At 46.3% G+C, this 21,000-nt stretch overlaps 1 protein-coding gene across 2 annotated transcripts; it reads right to left on the bottom strand.

The window, feature by feature from the left end:
- Nucleotides 1-1,170: 1,170 nt before the first annotated feature.
- EZR (ezrin) lies at nt 1,171-18,863 on the bottom strand. Of its 2 annotated transcripts, XM_010146501.1 has the most exons (12): nt 18,785-18,863; nt 13,899-13,994; nt 12,815-13,089; nt 11,926-12,009; nt 11,162-11,308; nt 7,988-8,084; nt 5,148-5,311; nt 4,085-4,215; nt 3,223-3,383; nt 2,827-2,919; nt 1,665-1,916; nt 1,171-1,381 (listed from the first exon to the last, which is right to left on the bottom strand). In XM_010146501.1, exons 1-12 carry the CDS (start codon nt 18,845-18,847, stop codon nt 1,217-1,219), a joined length of 1,728 nt encoding a protein of 575 aa, XP_010144803.1. In that variant the 5' UTR covers nt 18,848-18,863; the 3' UTR covers nt 1,171-1,216. The 2 variants fall into 2 exon arrangements, with proteins under 2 accessions (XP_010144803.1, XP_010144804.1); XM_010146502.1 differs by lacking the exons at nt 12,815-13,089; nt 13,899-13,994 and having other exon boundaries at nt 18,785-18,843.
- Nucleotides 18,864-21,000: the final 2,137 nt, after the last annotated feature.

Here is a 21,000-nt window from a genome sequence, read left to right as displayed (position 1 = left end):
GGAAGAGAAGAGCTTACAACATACTGTATCTCACTTTCTAACAGATTTTCAAGGAAAGGGGGAGATCAGTGGGGAAGGAATGGTCACAGAAATGCTCTCCAGTAGAGAGAATACAACTGTGATATAAACAAGCAGTCCCTTCATTTTTGGAGTCTGAAACTTTAAATCAAACATTTAAAAAAATTAGAAAATTTGTTAGAAAAATAGGTGCAGTAAAATTGTATATTGGATCATGTGTACATATAACAATTTTCATTAAGTAAAAAAAGTGATTTTTACAAATAATGCTTCATAGCAAATAATCAGCTGCACTGTATCAGACTACAGTGGTGTTGAGGCATTTTTACAGATGCAAGTCTCAGTAAATCTGAAAAGTAACAAAATATACAGAGCAAAACTATTTCCCTTTAAACTAGTATTGCAATCCACATATTGCATGTTTATATATATATAAATACTACACTACAATGGATCAGTAATGAAGCTGGAATACACACCCAGTAGTGTATTCGATTCCAACAGAGTGTTTCCTAGTTGTTACGTGAGGAGGAGATCAGCGTCCCTGTGCTGCGCTTCCGAGCTGTCACTGCACAACTTCCCCAGCTGAGAACAGCAACCAGAAAAAGCCTCGATTTCTACACAAAGTGGTTCTGGGGTGTTGTCAGTTCTTTTGTGGGTGAGGGGTGGTGGCAAGGGGAATGTGGGCCTTAAGACCCAGGAAAGAAAAGGGGGTGTACAAACACAGGTGCTCAAGGATCCTGAGTTCTACAGCCTGCCTTCCCAACTGTTGGACTTCACGCTGCGACTAGTAGTAGAGACGTATGGCACAAGATTCACCCACAGCTACTTATTTTTAGACCAAGCTGAATCCAGCACCTGCACAGGACACGTATCTTCAGCGAGAAGCATGGCCTGTTAGAACTGGTCTCGCTTCAAGAGAGATGTGCCATAAGGCCTTTTGGCACTAAGCAAAGGCGTGAGCAAGGTAACTCATCGTACCGCTGATTCTGCTTTTAACTACACCGAATTTAATAGAAGGTATGGAATAAAAGGGAGATTCACACACCTCTGGGTTCAGTGAACATTTGTTAAGTGTCATAGTGACCCTTCCTCAGGGGGAAGAAAAAAAAACCACCACAACAAAAAAAACCCCAAACAAGAACACAGCTTTAAGATCTGCCTTTCCCACAGTCCTGCCTTCTCCTTACGAGCACGGTTACATCGCCTCAAACTCATCGATTCTCTGCTTGGTGTTGCCTTGCCGGATCTGCCGCAGCGTCTTGTACTTGTCACGCCCCTGCCGCATGTTCTCCGAGTGGATCATGTCATTGTGGGTCCTCTTATTTTCATCTCTAGCCTGGGCCAGCTCATCCGTCAGCGCCTGCGACACACAGCACAGCAAACACTGATTACGCATGGGAAGCTGCTGGCTCATGGCACTGGAGTTCCTTGGCGAGAGCTGGCAGTTGTCAGACGACTGGCCAGGTCAGTGATACAGCCTGAGCAGTGACAGTAATCATTATATGCCTTGTCTTTAATTCAAACTGCCTATAGGAACTGTAAACGAAGGGAAACTATCCCACCTTGTGCGCTTAACAGAGCAGTTACGTGATCTGTTCTCTAGGAATGACTGTTTCAACTACTTCCTCCGGACACGCTCTTACCCTCAGTTGCTGCTGTACACGCTCATTCTTCTCTGCTTCAGTAATACGCTTCTCCTCGTTGCGGTCGTTCCTGATCCCCTCGCTGGAGAACTCTGCGCTGTAGGCCGAGTACTCCGATCCCTCATCTTGCAAGTTATCCTGGACATGGTAGTTCACTGGCTCGTAGACAGGCGGTGGGGGTGGAGGCGGAGCCGTCATCACCAGGTGTAGCTCCTCCTTTGTCTTTACCAGATCCTCCTGGGCTTCCTTGGCCTTTGAGAAAAAGGGTGAAGAATGGTTTTCATGCATTTCTTGCTTTAAACCAGCTTAAACACTTTAATGCTTGTCATCCCAGCTTTGTCACTCGACTACAAAAAGCAAGAAAGGAGGAATTAAATCCCTGCAGCTGGCAGTGCTCTGTTACAGCCTCGTGCAGAACATCTGGGTTTTTTGCCAGTGATGCTATCGTCATCTACTGTGCAACGGATCTGAACAAAGAATCCTCTTCCCATAAAACACAGCCTAGGAAAAGCAGTTCTGTGGGAAGCTACAGTTATCTTCATCCTGCTCTCCCTGCGAAGAGCTGTAGGCTGGCTCCACAGCGCAAGCACTTCGAGCCCCCACTTGGCATTTTTAATGCCATTATGTGCTGGGCAGTCAGCTTCCTCGCTGCTTCAGTGCTTCTGTCCCCCCTCACCCCGCAGCAGTGCCAGCTGCCAGGCACCAGTGGCACCGTGAGCCTCGCGTGGTTTATTGTGGGTGTCAGCATGCCAAACGATTCAGCTCGCCCCACCCAGGTACCAGGAAGCCGCCAACAACCTCACACCCTCCTCCAGACTGGTGCCTGCAGCGTGGCTGGCACTCACAGCATCTCCCCTCGACTGACGTCACATTTTCAAGCATTGCAGCATGTACCACATGCCCCTTTCCCTCCATAGCTCCAAGATGAGCGGCATCAGGTTCTGAACAGGCCTCCCATTTTGAATTTTGACAGAAGCCTTGTTGGAAAAAGGTGTTTTGCGGGCGCATCGCATGTTCTTCACAAGCCTGCCCTTCCCTGCTGGCATAGGGAGTCTGTCTCCACCCGTTCAGAGTCACACTGGGCTACGCGCCGCCCGCTGAGACGGCATGCTCTGCTCAAGCCCAGAACTTCAGGGCGGCTTCGGAGAACAGAGGTACTCACCCTGATCTGCCATTCCTCAACCTCACTCTCCTTACGCCTCCTCGCCTCTTCGAGGAGTGCGATCTTGGCTGTATACTCTGCTAGCTCTGTAGCCTGTTGAATAACAAAAATGGAATTATAAGGACTCTTAAAAAACCTAAACCAAATGAAAAACCAAACCACAACAACTAAACGCTGTTGACCGAGGAAAGACCCAAGCGTTACATTCCACTGTAACAAAGGCTGAATAGGAATTTCAATTTCCATTGCTCATGATGGAAAACAGTGCCACAAAGGTGCAATCACATGGTCTAGGAATTCACCACACTATGTTTTTCACTGGAGAACAAGGCTTTGTATAACTCGTAGGGCATTTCAACGTGCCTGTAGCTTATCCTCAAACAGACCAGGTCTTACCAGCTGTTCCTGGTTCTTCATCTGGTCCATAGTTTGTCTTTCCAGCTCTTCCTTGGCCTGCAGAGCAGCCAAACGATCAGCTTCCAAGCGTTCTGCTTCCTCCTGGGCTCGTCTCCTTTCCTCCTCCAGCCGAATGGCTCTTTGGATCTGATCCGAGAGCTCTGGAAAAAAGATGGATCAATGTGGTTTGCCTACAGTACTGGTCAGAGTGAAGGGACTACAGTCAGTCTCTTCGGTAACTGCAGAAGTCAGGACAAGCACCTGACTCCAGCTTGCAATATCCCTCTGCTGTGCACCTCAAAGTAATTATCTGCACAACACATCAAGTAACTCAATTCGGAAGCAATCAGCTGCACATTTAATTAAGATCTTCTGCAAGACATTTGCACCGAAGGCTGGAACGGTGACGTGATTCTGCTGTCCTGAGCTGACAGTTTACTGCAAGGACCAGACGTTGCCGTCTCCAATCTGTGCACTGAAACAGAAGCTTCTGTTTCTCTGGAAAGACTTATTCCCAAAGTACTTTTTCTGTCAGGAGTTAAATAGAATGTACTTGAGAGCTAACTCTTGCTCACTGCTGGAAGCAGCTATACTACTAACACACTCTTGGCAACAGGGAAAACAAAGCCTGTGCCCTTCAGTTCCCAAATACAACCATCAGATTTTACACTACTTTCATGCTTCGGATGATCTCAGCCCTGGGCGTACACGTGTGTATTCACCCGTATAGGCAGACAGGGGTAAGCCTGTGCCAAGAGATCCCAGTGTCATCGGGTTTAGGCCAGGTGCAGGCAGCGATGTACATAACCCCTCCATGGAGCACAACGCACGCGGCTCTGGTCAGCCAGGACAAGGACTTTACCTTTCTCTGCTTTCTGAGTCTTCACCTCGTACTCCTGTAGCCTCACCAGCAACTCCTCCTTTTCCCTCAACATTTGCTCTTTCTCCCTCTCAATCGTCTCCCTCTTCTTCTTCTCATTTTCTAGCTGTTGCCTGTTAGAAAGAGATTTCATGCTTGAAGCTTGCTTCCAGACCTAAGCTACAGCCAGGCAAGAGAGTTGACTGGGCATCTCTCCAGGCAGTTTGATGGGAAGCGACCCCCACAGAACAAGAGCCCGAAGACAGAAATACATACAGCCTGTTCCTTCAGTGCCTCGTCATTTCTCCTCAGTTTTGGATATCCCATTTCATAAAGACATTTGTATTTTTGTTGCCCGCCACAGATACTTAGAACACGAAAGAGCCACCAGATGCAGAGAGAGAAAACCAGAAGGCTGGGCTGCACAGCAGAGGAGGCTTAAGTTTGTTACTTCTGTCATAAGGGAAGTCAAGGAGGTGTGAAAACAAGAGCACTGGGGGAATGGAGAGAACAAAGCCAAGCAAGCCACAAACACAGGAGAAAAGCAACACGACTGTTTGAATCGTATGCAACCTGCAGCCAGTGGCAGAAGTCCAACAGAGCTGTGAATTGCCTGCAAGAGGTCTCCCCGTGCCCTCTTTTCGCAGTGCACACGCATGCTCCCTGTGAAGGCTTCTCCTTCACTCCCAACCATCCCATGGTCCAACACACAAATCGGGTCCCAACGCTCAGGAGCCAGGAGAGCCCCCCCTCTAGGTGGGCTAGAGCTCACTGTGCCTTGACTCGCGCACCCCTCTTCCAACTCCCAGCACTGCAGAGAGGACAGCAGGCTACACTGCCACAGGCCCCAGCCAGAGGAGCAATGCTCCCAGTCCTGTGGCAGCATATCCCGAGTCCACCCTCTAGCCAGGGCCCCACACTCCCCTTACGGACGTGGGATGGCTCTCAGCCTTGCCTCAGCGAAACCTGCGTTACCGGCTGCTGCCCTGCAGGTACAGCTGAACCCTGGCAGTTCGGTGTCGCCCATCTCTGCCACCCAATCCCCGCGCTCCGGCTGCGAGCTCACCTTTCCAGTTGTTTCTGGTGCTTCTCCTCCCGGGCCTGAGCTTTCATCTGTTGCACCTCAATGGTGTCAGGCTTCCTGCGCCGCATATACAGTTCGTGGTTGCCCATGCAGAGCTGCAGGATCCTCTTGTTAATTCTCAGCCGAGGGGCGTAAAACACAAAGTCCTAGAGGAGGGACACCAGAGAGTCAGTCTGTCAAGCAGGCTTTCCCTTCTCCCAGCTAGCCACAGACAGATCATCCTGCCACGGGCCATTTAAACGTAGCGGCAGGGAGTGCCGATCTCCTCTGGAGCCAAAACAATTAGTGTTTATAGTATCCATCTCGAGTCTACATAGACTTGACAAGTTACTCTCTTAATGTTCTCTAAAAGGTACTTTTTCTGGAAAACTCGCATCTCTCTGTTTAGAGGCGACTCTGGAGTTTGGTGCAGTGTTGCAGAAGATTCTGGGTTGGCAGGCAACCATCTGGGCAACTCCCAGACCTCTAGTATGGAGCAATTAGTTTTTAGGTCTGTATGGTTCTGTGAGTGAAAGAGAAAGCACGAAACTCAAACTGTACAGCAGGCTATTAAAGTAACTCTGTAGAACTGCCTGATCTATTCGAGTTGAGATTCAAGGCACCATCTGTGCTTTTTCGGAGGAGAAGATCCCTACCCACGCAGTAATACTGTCCGATATCGTTCCTTCCTCTCCACAGCATTTCCTAGTGGGGCTGTTACAAGAGTGTCAAATCAGTGTGTGGGGTTTTCTGAACCACCAACCATATGGGTTATTTTCAATACTGGGTTGCAGGCAGTTAACAAAGCATGAGATACTCTGAAATTTCAGGTTCTGCAAAAAGAACAGCCCCAAATTTCTTACCATCTGTGTTACAACCAGGCTTTTACAGAAACTACGCAGCAGGCTGGACCTGTTAGCAGTAAATCTGCTAAGAAAGGGATACAGAGTGCCAAGCTCATTACCAGCCCAAGGATTTTTCCATGTCCACAACCACACAGTGAACCACCTCTGCATCTCTGCCTTCCCTTGCGTACTGTAAGGATGGCGATGCCAGCAGTCAGCTTGCACGCTACCACCATGAACCAGTACCCATTCCTTAGAATCACACCCCTACGGACAAGCCTCACTGCTAGCAAGAGGTGGGACAGAGAAGTGGCACACAGAGTCACGGTTCTAACTGCCTGAGCTCAGAAGCACAAGTTGTGGCTACCTCTGGAAAAAACTGCAAGTCACACCAGAAGGAATGAAAAGCGCTCCGAGTACTATCAAGGCAAACATGAACGTGCCGAGGGAGAGTCGCTCCCTTCAACGCGCTTTCCCAGTTCACGCTGCGACTGGAAGAGACACAGCCAGCGCAGCACGCATGGCGCTCCCCTCTCAGTCCTGCCAGAGCCGTTCCGAGCTGCGCGGGCCTGATACCGCTAACTGTAAGTAGGCAGAAGTCGGGTGGGTGACAAGTACATTTAAACCAGAACGGTCTGTGTACATTGTGGTGGGCAGGTCCTCTCTCCAGGCAAAGTTCACCTACGTGGAAGTGAACACGGAGGGCATGGATGGTGGTTGTGTTTGTCATTCAAGGCCACAACCAAGGGGCAAAACATTCACATGAGAACTTTAATGAATCCCCCCTTTCCTCATCCCCAGCCTCCCACCCCAGGTTTCACACAACTGGGAACATCGTAGCTTGATATCTGAAAGATGATGTGCTGAAGATGTTGGGCAGACAGGCCTAAAAATTAAAAAGCTTATTCTGGACGAGGTGCCACAGGACTCTTCTCATTACATCCGTGACCATTTAAACACTGGCATGCAGAATCTTCCAAATTAAAGGGGAGCTTCCAGCCCACATCCTAGGTGGGCTAGCTCTGTGGAATTTTGTTGGTTTTCCACCAACAGCATCACAAAAAGCAGCTCCTCTTCCCCTACACCCCAGGGTGTCGACCTGGGGGAAAGCTCTGCAGCACCCTGTGTTAGTGTTCTTTAAACCGCCAGGAGGGTCTTTTCCTCTTAGAGATTTATAAGCCATTACAACCTTTGCCGAAGCCGAACTGCTTGCTGTCTCTCGGGGCTGTGCTCACCCACCGAGGCCAAGTGCTGGGGTGGGGGAGGAGAGGAAGAGGCGGCCTTTCTCAACTAGTCCAATAGTTTCACCAGACGGGCAGAATGAGATCCACCACTCCATGTTCTCATCGAGTCTAAGTTGCTAATTCTTCGCGAAAATAACGCTGGAAACATGTTTGTAAGTATTGAAAAGCAACATTCACGGGCTGCTACATTCCAGTTCTCCACAGAAATCCCATCCATGCCACCTATCCTAGTATTCAGGGTCAACGAACACTATGGTCCCCAGCTAGCTTTTACTTTCAGCGGCAGGGAAGAGAGCAGCGTGCATGAAGACAGGAAGCCGTGCAGATCCACAGGGTTTCACAGTAGCATTTGAATGATTTTTGTGTGTTTCTCTTTTTAAACTAACAAAGTGTTACCCACCAGCTTCCGTGCACTGGAAGAAGTGGGGAGAGAACTAGTCTCTGTATAATCTGGCTACACAGAAGACTCACAGAAATAGCAAAGAATCTCAGATTTAAGCGTAAGGCTACCTAGTCGCTAGAAAAAATGGACTCTGCAGTTGTAAATGCCTTGGCTTTCTCTATATTAGATACCACCATAAGCCCTTTATTTATGCTGCACATAAAAACAGACAGCTCTAAATACACCCTAAGTACTCCAGATACTCATTTTGCATCTAGAATATCTGCAGCTTTCTCCTCTCCAAAGGCTACTTCGTTTTGGGATGAAACAGTTCATACGCAGCATCGAGGAATCCATTCTAGATCTACTTACAGGCGCCTTCTTGTCAATGGGCTTTATAACAAACTTCTTGTCATTGAAGGAGATGTTTCTGATTTCGCTCCAGGGGAATCCAATCTTGGGAGTCAGTCTGGAAAGAAAAGAATTCTTTTTAAGGGATGCTGCAGAGAACACTGTTTTCCCCACATTGCTTCCAAGACACAGACTCAGTGGGATGCAACACAGCTCTCCCAACAGAGAGAAGACAGTAACTGAACCAAAACACCACAGGGAGCAGGGAAAGATGTCCAACCACCTGCTTTAGAGTGATCCACCACCCTACTGACCTTTGGCTACGCAACGGGGATGGTCTCAACTGAAACCACACGCTCTGCTTTACCAAACACCTGCTTTAAGTTCACTTCTTTGAAATCAGGGCCCAAAACACAACAGTGTACAGATTTTGGGCAGACGTTGCCACACTTCCAGGAGGCTTCTCGTACATCCCGGGAGGCATAAGCCAAAGTAACTCAGCCGCTCCCCACACCCAGTGCCCACCGAGAAGCCTGCCCTGCTGTGTTGCAGGTTAACTCCAGGCTGCCTTCGCTACTGAAGTGCTGGGCAGGCACAGACACAGGTGGTAGAAGGAGGTTTCTTGCCTTCTGTTCCAACCCCCAGATTACAGGCAAGGCTGGTAACAGAGAGTCCTGTTCTTTCCTTCCAAGCAGACTGCTCTTTCAGCCCACTCCATTCAGCGCGAAGCAGAACTTTACGTGTTGGTTGCACAACGAGCTCTGCCCCATGGCTCTCCCAGCGGAAAGCACCCCTGCGAAGCACGGGGCAAGATTCAGACTATTGGCTCTTCCTTGCTGCTGCCTAGGAGTTCAGGTCTCCTGGTTTCTTTAAAATGACTTCTTTAAGCTTCACTAATCATTTGAGATTTTCCTATGCTTTAATTTCCCTAGACTTGCATATAAAAAGCATGAAGTTATTCATGAGGTCAGATGTTTCTGAGCCATTCCAGTACTTCACCCTGGCATACCTGCCCAGCTACACTGCAAGTTCCAATATTACAAGGACGTGCGTATTTCACTGTAACTAATTCCTTTAATTCCTCCCAACCAAACTTTCCAACCTTTATGTTGAATATGACATTGTTATTTTATTTCACTCTTATCAAGGGAGGGTATACTCTCTGGGGGTGGCAGTTAACGATGGAGAATGGTCTTACATAAATGATAACACCAACAATCAATCTTCTTGTTATCTAACCCCTCCAACACGTCTGACACACCAAAGTGCTGACAAGCATTTCTAGCAAATGGTTGGAAGACACAAGTATTGAATATTTAGCACTTAGAGAAGCGTGTATCACCACGGTGAACCACTTGGGCTCTGTCAGAGTCCATTCTATGGAGCTCGCCGGTTAAGGGGGGGAAAAAAAAAAAAGGGCAGTTTTAGAGGAATTTGCCTCATCGTCACAAAGAGGGAAAGCTGCTACATAGCACTATTTCGCTGAGCCCAAGCATTCAACAGAAAACTTGCTGAGTTTTAAAGCAGACATCAAGAATGAAATACACCCTCTTCAGCACTCACCGACCCTTAACGTTTAACCCGACTGCAAGGTTATGGAACAGCATGTTTCTAACATTAAGCAAGAACTGTAAAGAAATTTATTTGATTAGACTAAGATTAAGTAATTACTCCAACCTCTGTCATGGTAAGAGTTTCCACCCTCGATAATACAGTACGACAGACAACTAAAACAATTCGCTGAAGTTCTATTGCGGATTCTCCCCTTTACTGCAGAGAAAACAAGCTTGAAAACGCCTGGCAGCAGGACACTGACACTCACTGCGTCATGGGGGCTCGCACACCTCTAGCACAGTCTCATCTTCCTCACGTTGAATTTCAACAATGAAGTCTTTGCTTTTTTACCTTTGCCCCAGTCCCTGAATTCTGCACGTACACATTACCATTTTTCTGGTCCCCATATCTGCTCAAAAGACTTAATTACATAGTAGCAGGAGTTACAGAAGAAACAAGGCATTTATTTGGGCACTGTATTTGTTTTGCAAATGCTCTTGATAGCTCTTTACAGTCAACGGCCATATTCTGTCTGCCTCTGCAGCTCGAAAAACCTGTTTGCGTGACCATGGTTACATAGCAAGACCAGTCATTCAAGACTGAAGTATTACATGAGCGAAACTACTTTTCTTTCAAGTGACACTCCTTGTTTTCTGGGTGACAGCACATATTAGCATTGCAGGAAAGACTGCATTTCTCTTTGCCATCTTAGCAGAAGCTCTAGGGAGTTTCGCTTAATATTTGGGTTGCATTCAAAGCTTTTCGGAGGCCAAGATGTAGAACAGGTGAAATCTCCTCTGTATTACAATGATAGCCTGTTACAGATCAGTGACATGAAACCAAGACTTGGAACGTAGGGGAAAAAAGCAGTCTAGACAGCAACACTTCATCAGAAAAATGTCTGGTTTAGTTCCCCTTCAATCTGTCACTTGTGGAGCATCAGAAGAGACTAGCAGGCTTAGACACAGCCACTCTTATCTGCCTTTTATGTTTATTTATAGATGCAGTCTATCATTTCCCACCTGCTATCCAATTAATAATGGCTCTGTCTGTACCAGAGGGGCTGATTAAAACTATGCATACCTCAGCAAGACCTCATTTCATTCCTCATTCACGGTAACTATATAGGTTAACTCCTCACTGGGTGTTATCCGGCTTTGGTGTCCACCCCATAGTCTGGCTTTCCCCAAACCAGGCAGTTGTATACACATCTATCATTAACTTGAGCACAGGAATGGCCTTAGATGTCCAAACGCTCTGTGGATGTGCTGGCCTATCTAGGTTCTTTCCTGCATCCACTGCTGGCATACCTGGCAACCTGACCCAAGGGAAAGCTCAGTAAACACTTCGGTCCAGCCCTACAGCTGTGCAGGATTTACCGGACAGCATCGTACAACTGACATCTCTACACGGTAGGTAGCATGAGCAGGTCAGGCTACAATGGTCAGGAAAGTCAGGAAAGCATGGGCAAATGTGAAATGTGGAAGCTCATTTCGTAGCACAGCTTCACCTACTGATCCCAAACAGGTTCTAAACTTTGCCCTGATACTGTAAACGAGAAATTCCCCTTGGCTCCCACACCAGTCCTCGCTCCGGGTGACCAGAGGGGGGAGGGGGGAGCGGGCGAAAATCAAGCCTTACTTATCATCCTTTTCATAAATGTTGAGTCCCAGGGCATCAACCCCCAGCCAAAGGTCAGTTCCTTTCTTATTCTTGATTTCAAAGTAATTGATTCCATACATCTCCAGGTCTTGAGCAATCTTCAAGTATTCCAGCATGGCACTCTCTCTGGGTTGAGGCAGGAAGGGAAACAGACATTAGCATCTCATTTATCCAACCATCTCAGAAAGCACAGAGTCCTCAAGAGAAACAAGTAACTTTTCCTAAACCAACACACCATCCACAAGAGTTAAAACTGAACATTCAGCATTTGGGATTCACTTCAGGAGTTCCAGTATTACAGCCACGAACACACACAGAGTACTCCCATTTACCGAGCCCTAGAATTCCCAGATAGGAGATAAGCAACGTTCATCTCTTCCAGCATTCATCCTTGTCTCAAGGTACAGTCAGTGGGGAAGGCAATACCTGAACTTGCCCCATCTGACAATGCAAATGTAATGAACTCAAGTACACCTGTACTTTACTTTCCACTCAAAGTCACTGATACACTGTGCCCAGGTCCAGGATTTTCAGGAAGCCATCCAAGAGGCTGTTCTCAGCACAAGTGTGAAAAATCCTATTGAGTTTTACCATGTGATTTGATGTTGGACTAGAAAACATACTTCAAGAGTTCCAAACACACAAGCAACTCTTGGGGTCTATTTTATGCTGTACAACTGCAAGCTTAAGGTAACCGACTAGCGACAAAGCGACTGGCCTGGGGACCCACACAAGACACTCACTTGAGCGTGCCACTGTGTTCAGCATGCCACACCTGGATCCGTTCTTCCCACTGCTCTCTGGAGAGTTTGTGCTGGTCCATCACTCTGCACAAGGGAAGAGACACTAGCAAGATCAGACTTTGCGTTCTGCGGTATCCATTGCTGCTGATCCGTGCTGTAGTAAAAAAGTCAGTCCCACCCACGAAGCCTTACTGAAACCAAGAGGAAGATACTACCCAGCCCAAAGATGCACTCTGTGAAGCAGGGTAATTCAGAATGAACAAAACACCTCTGCAAAGCCTTTCTGGTCACTGAGCGGAGACAGGAGAGGAGTAAGCGAACACTGCAAAAGAATCACATACATGCTGCAGACACCAGGGAGTTGGTTATACAGCAGAGCAAAAGTTGTGTCATTCCTGGAATTAAGACACTGTGCAGACTGTCATCAGGAAGTGTAAACAGAAGCCATTTGTCTTATGCTGTATGGGGATGGACTACGTAGCCTCAAGACATGCTTTCCAGATACAAGATTTTAGGCCTGTACATCAGGACTGAGAACATAACCCAGCCTTCCCCAGGAATGACACATTCTTGACTCAACGTGGATCTTTTCTTCTTAAAAGAGGAGGCATTCATACTACCAGTTACCAGCAGGGCAGCAACATTTAGGAAAGAAAGCTGAATTCAAAAGTATACTTCCTCTCCCTATCCCACACAAGGAGAGAGCACAAAACTGTACTCAAATGTGACAGATAGAAATGGAAGAAGGAAAAAACCCCGAATACATACAGTCCAATTAAAAAAATGCTTTCAGTGACCACTAACTAGAATATAAATCCTTGACCTTAAAAAAAATAACAAAAAAAACCCAAGAGAAAAAAAAAAGCAGACTATCAACCAACTCCTTTACCTTTGAGGGATCAGACGCTCTGAATTGAGGTATCCGGGCTTGTGCACATCTTTGTTGTAATCTCCGAATTTGGCCTGCACAGCGTAGGAGCCAAGGAGTACTGCTGTTTCGGGAGGACAGTAGATCTCATCACTGAGGATCCCTTCCTTCACTTGCAGGAAGAAGAGCTTCTGCGTGATGTCCTGGATCAGCTCTTCAGACACATCCTCTGGGAAGAACTTGGCGCGGAACTTGAACTGGAGGGGATTCTCCTTCCTTATTTCTTGAGCAGAAACCTGAGGACAGAGGTGACAACACAACTGAGGAGGGTTGCAAGCAATAACACAAATTGCTTTTAGACATAAAAAGGGATTTGGGGCATTTGCCTTAAGAGGCAAGTGACTGGTAACTCATTACTGGCATTCCTTAATTCCAGCTGCTTCCTGGTATGAGAACACAGGGGAGACGCATTATGGTTTTCCAACTGAGCCAGTAAAATTCTGCTTGCCCAGCAAAGCTTGGTCACTTGAGAATGATTTCCCACGCTGTATCAGATGGCAAACCCACCCCGTGTCACACATATTTGACAGAACAACCCCCTGACATTAAACAGGTGTGTCACTGACTGCCCCCTTGAGGAAAACTGTTTATACCCTCACATAACTGCAAGTCCACAAACGAGGGCAAACCAAAGGCACCTGCGCTGTCACAACCGCCCAGCCTTGAAGCAGCCTCTCCTTCTGATCAGTGCGACAACGGATCCTGCACAAGCGGAGACTAAACCCATTACTAGCCAAGATGTTCCTGCAGATACGGCAACAACAGCTGCTTCTGCCCAGCGAAGTACCATACCAAGCTGCCGCTGCACAAATGCAGTGAAGCTCTCTACAATTCACGCAGAGAGAAAGGGCAAGCTTCCACCGTGCCACACCTCACCCAAACAGTTCCCATGGAAGTGAGTTTTCTCTAAAAACATTCCTGGGGTTATGAGAATTAAGGAACAATCAACAACAGATAAAAGGGTTCTAACGTTGCAGCCAATAACACACCAGGAGGACAGGTTAAGCTTTAACCTTTGTTCAGCAATTAGCCTAAAGTCTGTTACCTTTTTATCAAGCTTCAGCCAAGTCTGGAATCCTTTGTTGTCCACGTACTGGAGACCAAAGTACCACACTTCTCGCAAACCTATGGTTTTAACCACCTGCAACAGAAAGGCAGAAAAAAAAAAAGAGTTACTGAGACCCAGGTATCCTCTCAAGTCCCGCCTCGCCTGCGGTCCTGGGCAACCGCATAAACCTACTCATCTGTCAACTCTAACTTCATCTCGTAGACAAAGATATACAGTTGCCGTAGTGGATGACAGCAATGGCATAATCTAAGATATCTGTCCCACCCAGTTCCTAGAAGATGATTCTGGGGACCTGGGAAACTGGGAGAGACAAATGAGGAAGAGACGGGCCACCAACTGCTGGGCTGGTACACTGGCAGCAGGTGGGGCTTCTGTTTGCTTCTATCCACTGCTCCTTCTTAAAACGGTGCTTGGTGAAGCAGACAGGTCACTTCTTTCACCAAAGCTTACGGCAAGATTCCGCAGTGTGTTAGTGATAACTACAATGAGTCAGCAGCACTTACAGCTCAGGTGGTCTCGCCTGCCAGTCAAAGATTATTTGGCTGGAGGATGCAACTGAGGGATGCTTCACACAGCTGCTGCAATAAGGTCCTTGGGCAGTACTGAGGGGTAAAACAAGCTGCAAATACTCCCAAGGGTATCCCTTTTCCAAACTCATACAAAGGCTGGTTTTGAAGGACAAGATACATTAATGGCCCACCATTAGGACAAATTCAATTTCAGTTCATATATTTTGTTGTTCATATATGCTGTTGACTGGACAGCACCTTTACTAGTGAAAATAGTGCTGTTTGGACATGTTCCTCTTCCTCTCTGGGAGAGGAAACTAACAGGTTGGGAGGAAGTTGGGAACTAACAAGTTCCCAACCTCCTCCTACTCTGGACTGCTAGTTCCTATAGCCCAGTAGTTTTCTGCCAGTGCATATACCCATAAAGATGGGCTCCAGGCAGAGCCGAGATCTGGAAAGATCCATTACGCACCTGTCTGGATCACTTCCTTAATGTTATTTGCAGAATAGCCCCTCAAAAAGCAATGTGGGCATCACCCTAGGGAGGTGAACTGAGTGGAAGGCAAGAGCTTTTTAGAACTACACTTTGTAAGTTTGGAAAGCACGATGGGCTCAAGAGGGTGTAGTTACGTGGGCTTCAACAGGTCTGAGATGCCAACAAGGATCTGTGTCACCCTCCCCACTGACAGTATTGATGGAGACAATCCGGCTGGAGAGACGACGATTTTAGTACACTCAATTAGTTTTTGCTGTGGTATCCCTTCAATTTTTCTTACCAGCGAGCTAGAAGGAAGCAGCCTGTACCTGGAAGCCAGAGCTTCTCAGGGTTGGCAAGGGAGATAAGGGAAAAAACACACCATCCTGATTAGCATTCTGAGAATTACTGTTTCTGTGACTTTGTTGAATAACAGGCAATCTAAACAATTCTGGGATATAAGCAGACCAAGAAAATTGCACAGTAGTATGAAAAAATGTCACTAAGCAAATATAATTTTTAAGGATAAAGAGGTCAGTTCCTACTAGTTGAAGAAACGGGACAGTTTCATAGCAGGACACTGTGAGCTGTATTCAGGAGGCTATGGTTTATATATTCTACTTTATATACTCTACCAGGGCCATAAGTAACTAGTTATAACTAACTAGAGTTTGTTAAACAAAAAAAACCCCAAACCTAAACAAAACCAAACAAAAACAACCCAACAAAACCACAAACAACTCAACAAAACAAAAAACTCAAACTCCACAGTTGTTTTTAAAAGAGCTGGGGTCTGAAAGTATTTCAGCCTTTACTTGGCTAAAATTCCTTTTCCCTCCTCCCCCAGAGTGGCTTGTTTCACCACAGAACAAACAAGTTTTCTGACAACCAGATGTATTTTTAGAGGGGTCAGAACTGGGCTTTACTCAATCTAGCAGAAAAGCAGGGGCATGTTGAGCATGGTACTTCCTGTTGCACAAAGTAGTGTGGCAACTTCATTAAAGAGTTGCATAAATCAAGCAGTTATCAGGTTATGTCTGAATGCCTCTTACAACAGAAGAGATTCATTTTTTTCTATAAATCAAGTCAGAAAGCTTACTGAAGTTATGACCCCTCAAGTTCTTCCCACAGCCCAAAGGCAAGGGATGAGAAAGTATTCAGCTAAACGTCACAGTTTGACCATTTGAGTTCCAGTATGAAGAACAAAGCCATGAATGTTTTCGCTTGTATTCTGGGAAACGGTTCATCAACCTCCTCCACAGCAAACCCAGGAAGAACCAAGAACTTGGGCAACTACATTCAAGATGGGAGACATCCCTCTGTCCCTCTAATACACGAAGGAGCAAATCTTGTCTGCCCATTCCACCCGGAAACGACTCCCAGAAACTGTCAGCGGCACACTTTCCTCCACTTGAATTCCTTTGCTGCCTGTGCCAGCCATGGGGAGGTGCTCCAGCCAACTCCAGAGCCCGTTGCGTTGGTTCCCTGGGCACCTCGGACCATTGCAGCATAAGCTCTGCGCAGGTCTGGCTGGAGCTGAGCCGAATTCACTATTCACAGGTTCCCACTGTGTTCCCCTTTCTACAGCAGGGAGTTAACAGTCCACCTTACAAGCAGGATATGCTTGGGCTAGCAAAGCCCAAAGCACTAGGGCACTGCCAGAGCAGTTTTTCTAGCTGACAGCAGGCCAAGAAAACTTTTTGTGGTTTTTAAAAAGGATCTTGCTTCTTCAACGCCCTTTCCCCCCCACAGCGGTTCTGCAGTTCAAGCTGGGCCACTCCTCATACCTTTGAAAACCTGTTACCTCCGCAGGCTTTATCTGAGTGTAAACTCCATCTGAGATAAGGGCCCAGTAAAGGGCTTGCACAGCAGAAGTGAAGAGAGGGTGTCACAACAGTTGCAGCTAAACATAATCTTCACCTTCCCCGGTTCTGAGCTGCATGCCTCTACCTGAGAGTCTTCTCTTCAGGTGCAGTGACGCACCCCAACAAGGTATGGGCTATGGGTAAGAGCTTGCCAGTTTTTAAACCTGAGCCATAGGATGCAAGGAGCAAGTCTTCATGAGGTGATAGTCTACCCCAACAGCGTAATAAGTGCCCCAACAACTGGAGTCTTCAACAGTCCAGAACCACCCAGACAGCAAGCTACAATTATTCTGGATCTGAAGCATCCTGCCTTTTCCCATGTTCTCAGGATTTTGCACCTCTCAGCTGGAGGCCAAGAACGTCATTTGTCTTCTGCCAGAAAGGTGACCTCGACTCTTAACACACGTAAGCATTAGTGAATACACGGGGGAGGAAAAAGTCCTTGCTGAATCCCTGTTGTCCTTGCTGAATCCCATACTTACACTGCCTGATCAAAGGCATTGCTTTTAAAAAGCTGGCTTTTAGCCACTTGGATTTTTGTACTCTCAGAGATGACACCAGAGTTCTCTGGTTTGTATTAACATGGAAGGGGCTGCAGGAGGAAATTATCCTGACACGAGGTGGTCAGCAGTGAAGGTCAGACAGTACATGCCAGTTCCATAAAAATGCAGCTGTTCCATATACACTCCACCAAATTTCCAATCAATGAATACTTTGTTTAACCTATACCAGTAATAATCAAAAGGAATTAAGTTAGATTTAACTATAAACGTAAGTTGTAGCACTATGTTGCACTGTGGAGTGCAGTGACTACAGTTTGGTTTCCTCCTTTCAATCCCTCCAAGAAAACATTAAATGTTTTCATTTGTTTTTTTACAAAGTACTTCTCGCTAAAAATCTGCAGCTGCCATAAGGCCTAGCAAGTTCGAGCTAAACTCACTGAGATGAGAAATTGTACCAACAAAAATGCAGCAGGAACGAATGCTGTTCAGCCTGCTTGAGTTAAAGCTCAACCACCCTGTGCTATCAGGGCCGGCGAGGGGAGAAGTGCAAAGGAATGGCTGTAACACTTCATAAACAGCTGAATACACGTAGCTGAAGCCTGAGTAGATCAGCTCTTAGTGTCTGGGGGTCCAGCAGGGATATCTAGAAGCCAGCTTCCTTTTTTTTTTTTTTTTTTTTTTTTTTAAATGAACCTACTGTTCTGGAACTTTTTTTTTCTGCTGAAATCTAGGTCTCGCTTCAGTTTTAGAAGACTAAGCTACGTAAAAATAATAAAAGTTTTATAAACTGCTTTTTGTTTATTTTAGCTATCTTCATCTGACCTTTGCAGGTCCATTGCCAAACCTGCATATTGTTGACACAATAGCAGGAAAAATAAGTTAAGGCAGGAGAGTCTTGGCTACTCATGCCCTCAACCTCCCTGGGCAGCAGGCTGACACACCTCTGCTCCATCTTGCTGCACAGCGGCTCCTTACAAGGCACGTTGATATAGTTACTACCTGTATGTAGAGATCACAGACCCCTCTGGTTTTCCAGTAGTCTGGCAAATGTGAACAGCTGTAGCAAGTGGCTGCCTCCAACTCAGCCCCAAAATGAGTTCAGCTATGCCTACACCTTCGTCGGCCATCTGAAGACCTGATTCTAAAGAGTTTTATGCACAGGGACAATATTTCAACTTTAGAATTTAAGAAGTAAGAGCTAAGCTGTATTTCAAATCAGGAGCTGTGTTTTTACACACTACCTATGCTGTCTAGACATTTTAAATCCCTGATGACACTTCATGACCCAGCACTGCTAGGATGACACGTTTCACCGGGGCATAACATACCTGCAAGGACTTTTGCTTATTTCTTTTACTGAGATGGAATTTAGAGATCTGAGTTCAGACTTGGATTAAAGGGTGGAGAGAAGAAAGGTAGGCAGGTTTGTGATCCAGTCTTAAGAAAACACTATAGTCTGAAATGTACTCCGAGCTTCAGCAACACGAGCCCATACCAACCCTCCACTGACCTGGTCAAACAGCTGTTTGCCTGTGGTGTTTGGCTGGATGGCAAATTCCAGCTCGGCATCCATAGTAACAACTCGAACGTTGATCTAAGGAGAAAAACAAAGAGCATTGTTTAAGATACACTGAAAGCTGTTTCTCAGTGTTAACATAGTACTTTGCATACAATGGAATCTCCACGCTTTGATGCGCTACCATAAACCCTATAACGTACACGCTTCAGCCCCAGTTAGATTTGTGTTACCACACCAGCAAGCTTAATTGGGGCACCGACTTCACCGTCCTATCCAGATTGCTCTGCAGGTTTTCTTGCTCAACATGGAGCTGGATTGAGGTTCCGGTTAAACAAGAGGGCATTTTAGAGCTGACTGTTTCCAGGCCTAAACCTCCTTGGAATAAGGGCTCCTGTGAGCGTGCAGCATAGCTGCCTGCAGGCCATCCCTTGGATTACGGAAGGCCCTAATGACTAAATTAAATTTAAGACTTATAATTTAACTTCCATTTATATTAGAGCTGGAATTAATCTGAGGTTTTAAAGGCAAAAGGCTGCAGATTATTCTTACAAAGCCATCAGCATTAACCCGATAAACGTTCATTCTTCCCCTCATAAAAACCTACTCAGCACATAAAACCAGCAGTTACAGGTACTGAACGATACCAGAGGGCAAGAGTTCACTTGCCTCTGCTGTCAGTGAAGAAACGACATAACCAGATTTACCGCAGTGGCAGAAGTAGATGGCGTGAGGAGGTCACTGTTGCACGCAGAAGGCAAGAGTGTCTAATGACTAGGAGTCTATTAGCAGTTAATCTGGAGACAGAAGCAGCAACCAGGCTTGCAGGCAACAGCATACGGACCAGCAAAATGGCAAATCAGGAAAGGATTGTCTCCAACCATTCTGACTATGGGAGACTATTGCTTGCACTAGTATACTGCCTCTCAAAAAAAAACCAAAACAAACACCACCCACCACCAAAACAAACCCAAAACAACCCCAAAGCGAATTAAAAAATCCCCAAACCCAGACCATTGTGTAGCGTAGTTCTACTAATGAGTTCGATTTGTAGCTTGGTATTTTAAAGGAAAGAGAAGAAAGAGTGGACAAGTAAATGCAAGGCCAGACGAGAGGTGAGCTACACACAGAGATTTCATTGCATTTTATAAACGCCTCGCTAGAGAGGGCCAGAGCTAACAGACGGGGAGAGCCTGCTACAGCTGCAGGGCTGGTGCCCAGCGCGGAGGCACGCGTTTGAAGAGAGGAGAGGAAGGGGCAGAAGAGGAACAGGATCGCTCACTGCAAAACCTCGACACTTGCAGCCATTTCCAGCCACTAATTATGCATATTTAAAAGCTAGGATAAATGCCAGGTAAAACAGTGTTACAGTTAACACAGAACTGTGAAGAAAACAGTTGCCTCAGCTAGTTTTTGTCAAATACATTAGAAAATTTTTCATTCTTTTTTAGTACGACACAAAGGCACCAAGTGTCTTAACTTTTATAGAGATATTTCTTTTTCCTGCTCTCTCCCAGATGATGGAGGACCCTTCTACAGGAAGGCTTCTGAAGTTTCTTGGAACCCCAGAAGCAACCCAGAGAAGATGACAGCTGAGGTGGGGTGTCACTTTCAAGCTGCATTTATAAAGCAGTGTCCTTTAAACCAGGGTTTGGTTGTGTGGGGTGTTGTTGTTTGTTTGTTGTTTGTTTTTGGGTTTTTTGTTGGTTTTTTTTTTTTTATATATCATCTAAAAGCAACAAGAAAGAACAAGCAAGAAGTGTTTTCCAAGAGCTGCTTTTCCCAGCTGTAGCATCTGGGATCCATAACTGAGCATGTGCCTTAAGAACCAAAGGTTTCCCAAACACTGCTTCCAGTGTAGGAAGGGAAGGGAAGTTCAGATATCAACTTCTCAGGAACAGCAAGACTGCAATTCCAAGATGTGACCTTAAAAAGCTCCTGTTGCTTAATCCCTTCTCAACAATAAATCCCTAATCATATTCTAATCCCTTTCTACCCTCTTCAAGAAAACGTACGCTCATAATCTGCAGTTTTGTATCGTGCAAGTTATTTGTACTTCTGGCTGTAACACCACGGTGGGTGTAAACTATCACTTTCCAAACTAAAGGATTTGAAAGGCTGTGCTTCCCACTCCTCACCAGAAAACCTGCAGGATGTTGGCTGAGCACAGAATTCCAGTCAGTACCTGCACGTTCATCTTTTATTCTACC

This window comes from Eurypyga helias, unplaced genomic scaffold (genome assembly GCF_000690775.1).
Source record: "Eurypyga helias isolate BGI_N326 unplaced genomic scaffold, ASM69077v1 scaffold25962, whole genome shotgun sequence".
In the NCBI taxonomy this organism is placed as follows: Eukaryota; Metazoa; Chordata; class Aves; order Eurypygiformes; family Eurypygidae; genus Eurypyga; species Eurypyga helias.
This window is presented reverse-complemented; position numbering and strand designations above follow the sequence as displayed.

Excerpts from the sequence above, each read along its gene's own strand:
- EZR (XM_010146501.1), bottom strand. The coding sequence starts at position 18,847 with ATGGATGCCGAGCTGGAATTTGCCATCCAGCCAAACACCACAGGCAAA. Across the intron at positions 8,085-11,161 it reads ATTTATGAAAAGGATGATAA|ACTGACTCCCAAGATTGGAT; the intron begins GTAAGGCTTGAT and ends TTTTCTTTCCAG. Across the intron at positions 5,312-7,987 it reads CCATTGACAAGAAGGCGCCT|GACTTTGTGTTTTACGCCCC; the intron begins GTAAGTAGATCT and ends TCCCTCCTCTAG.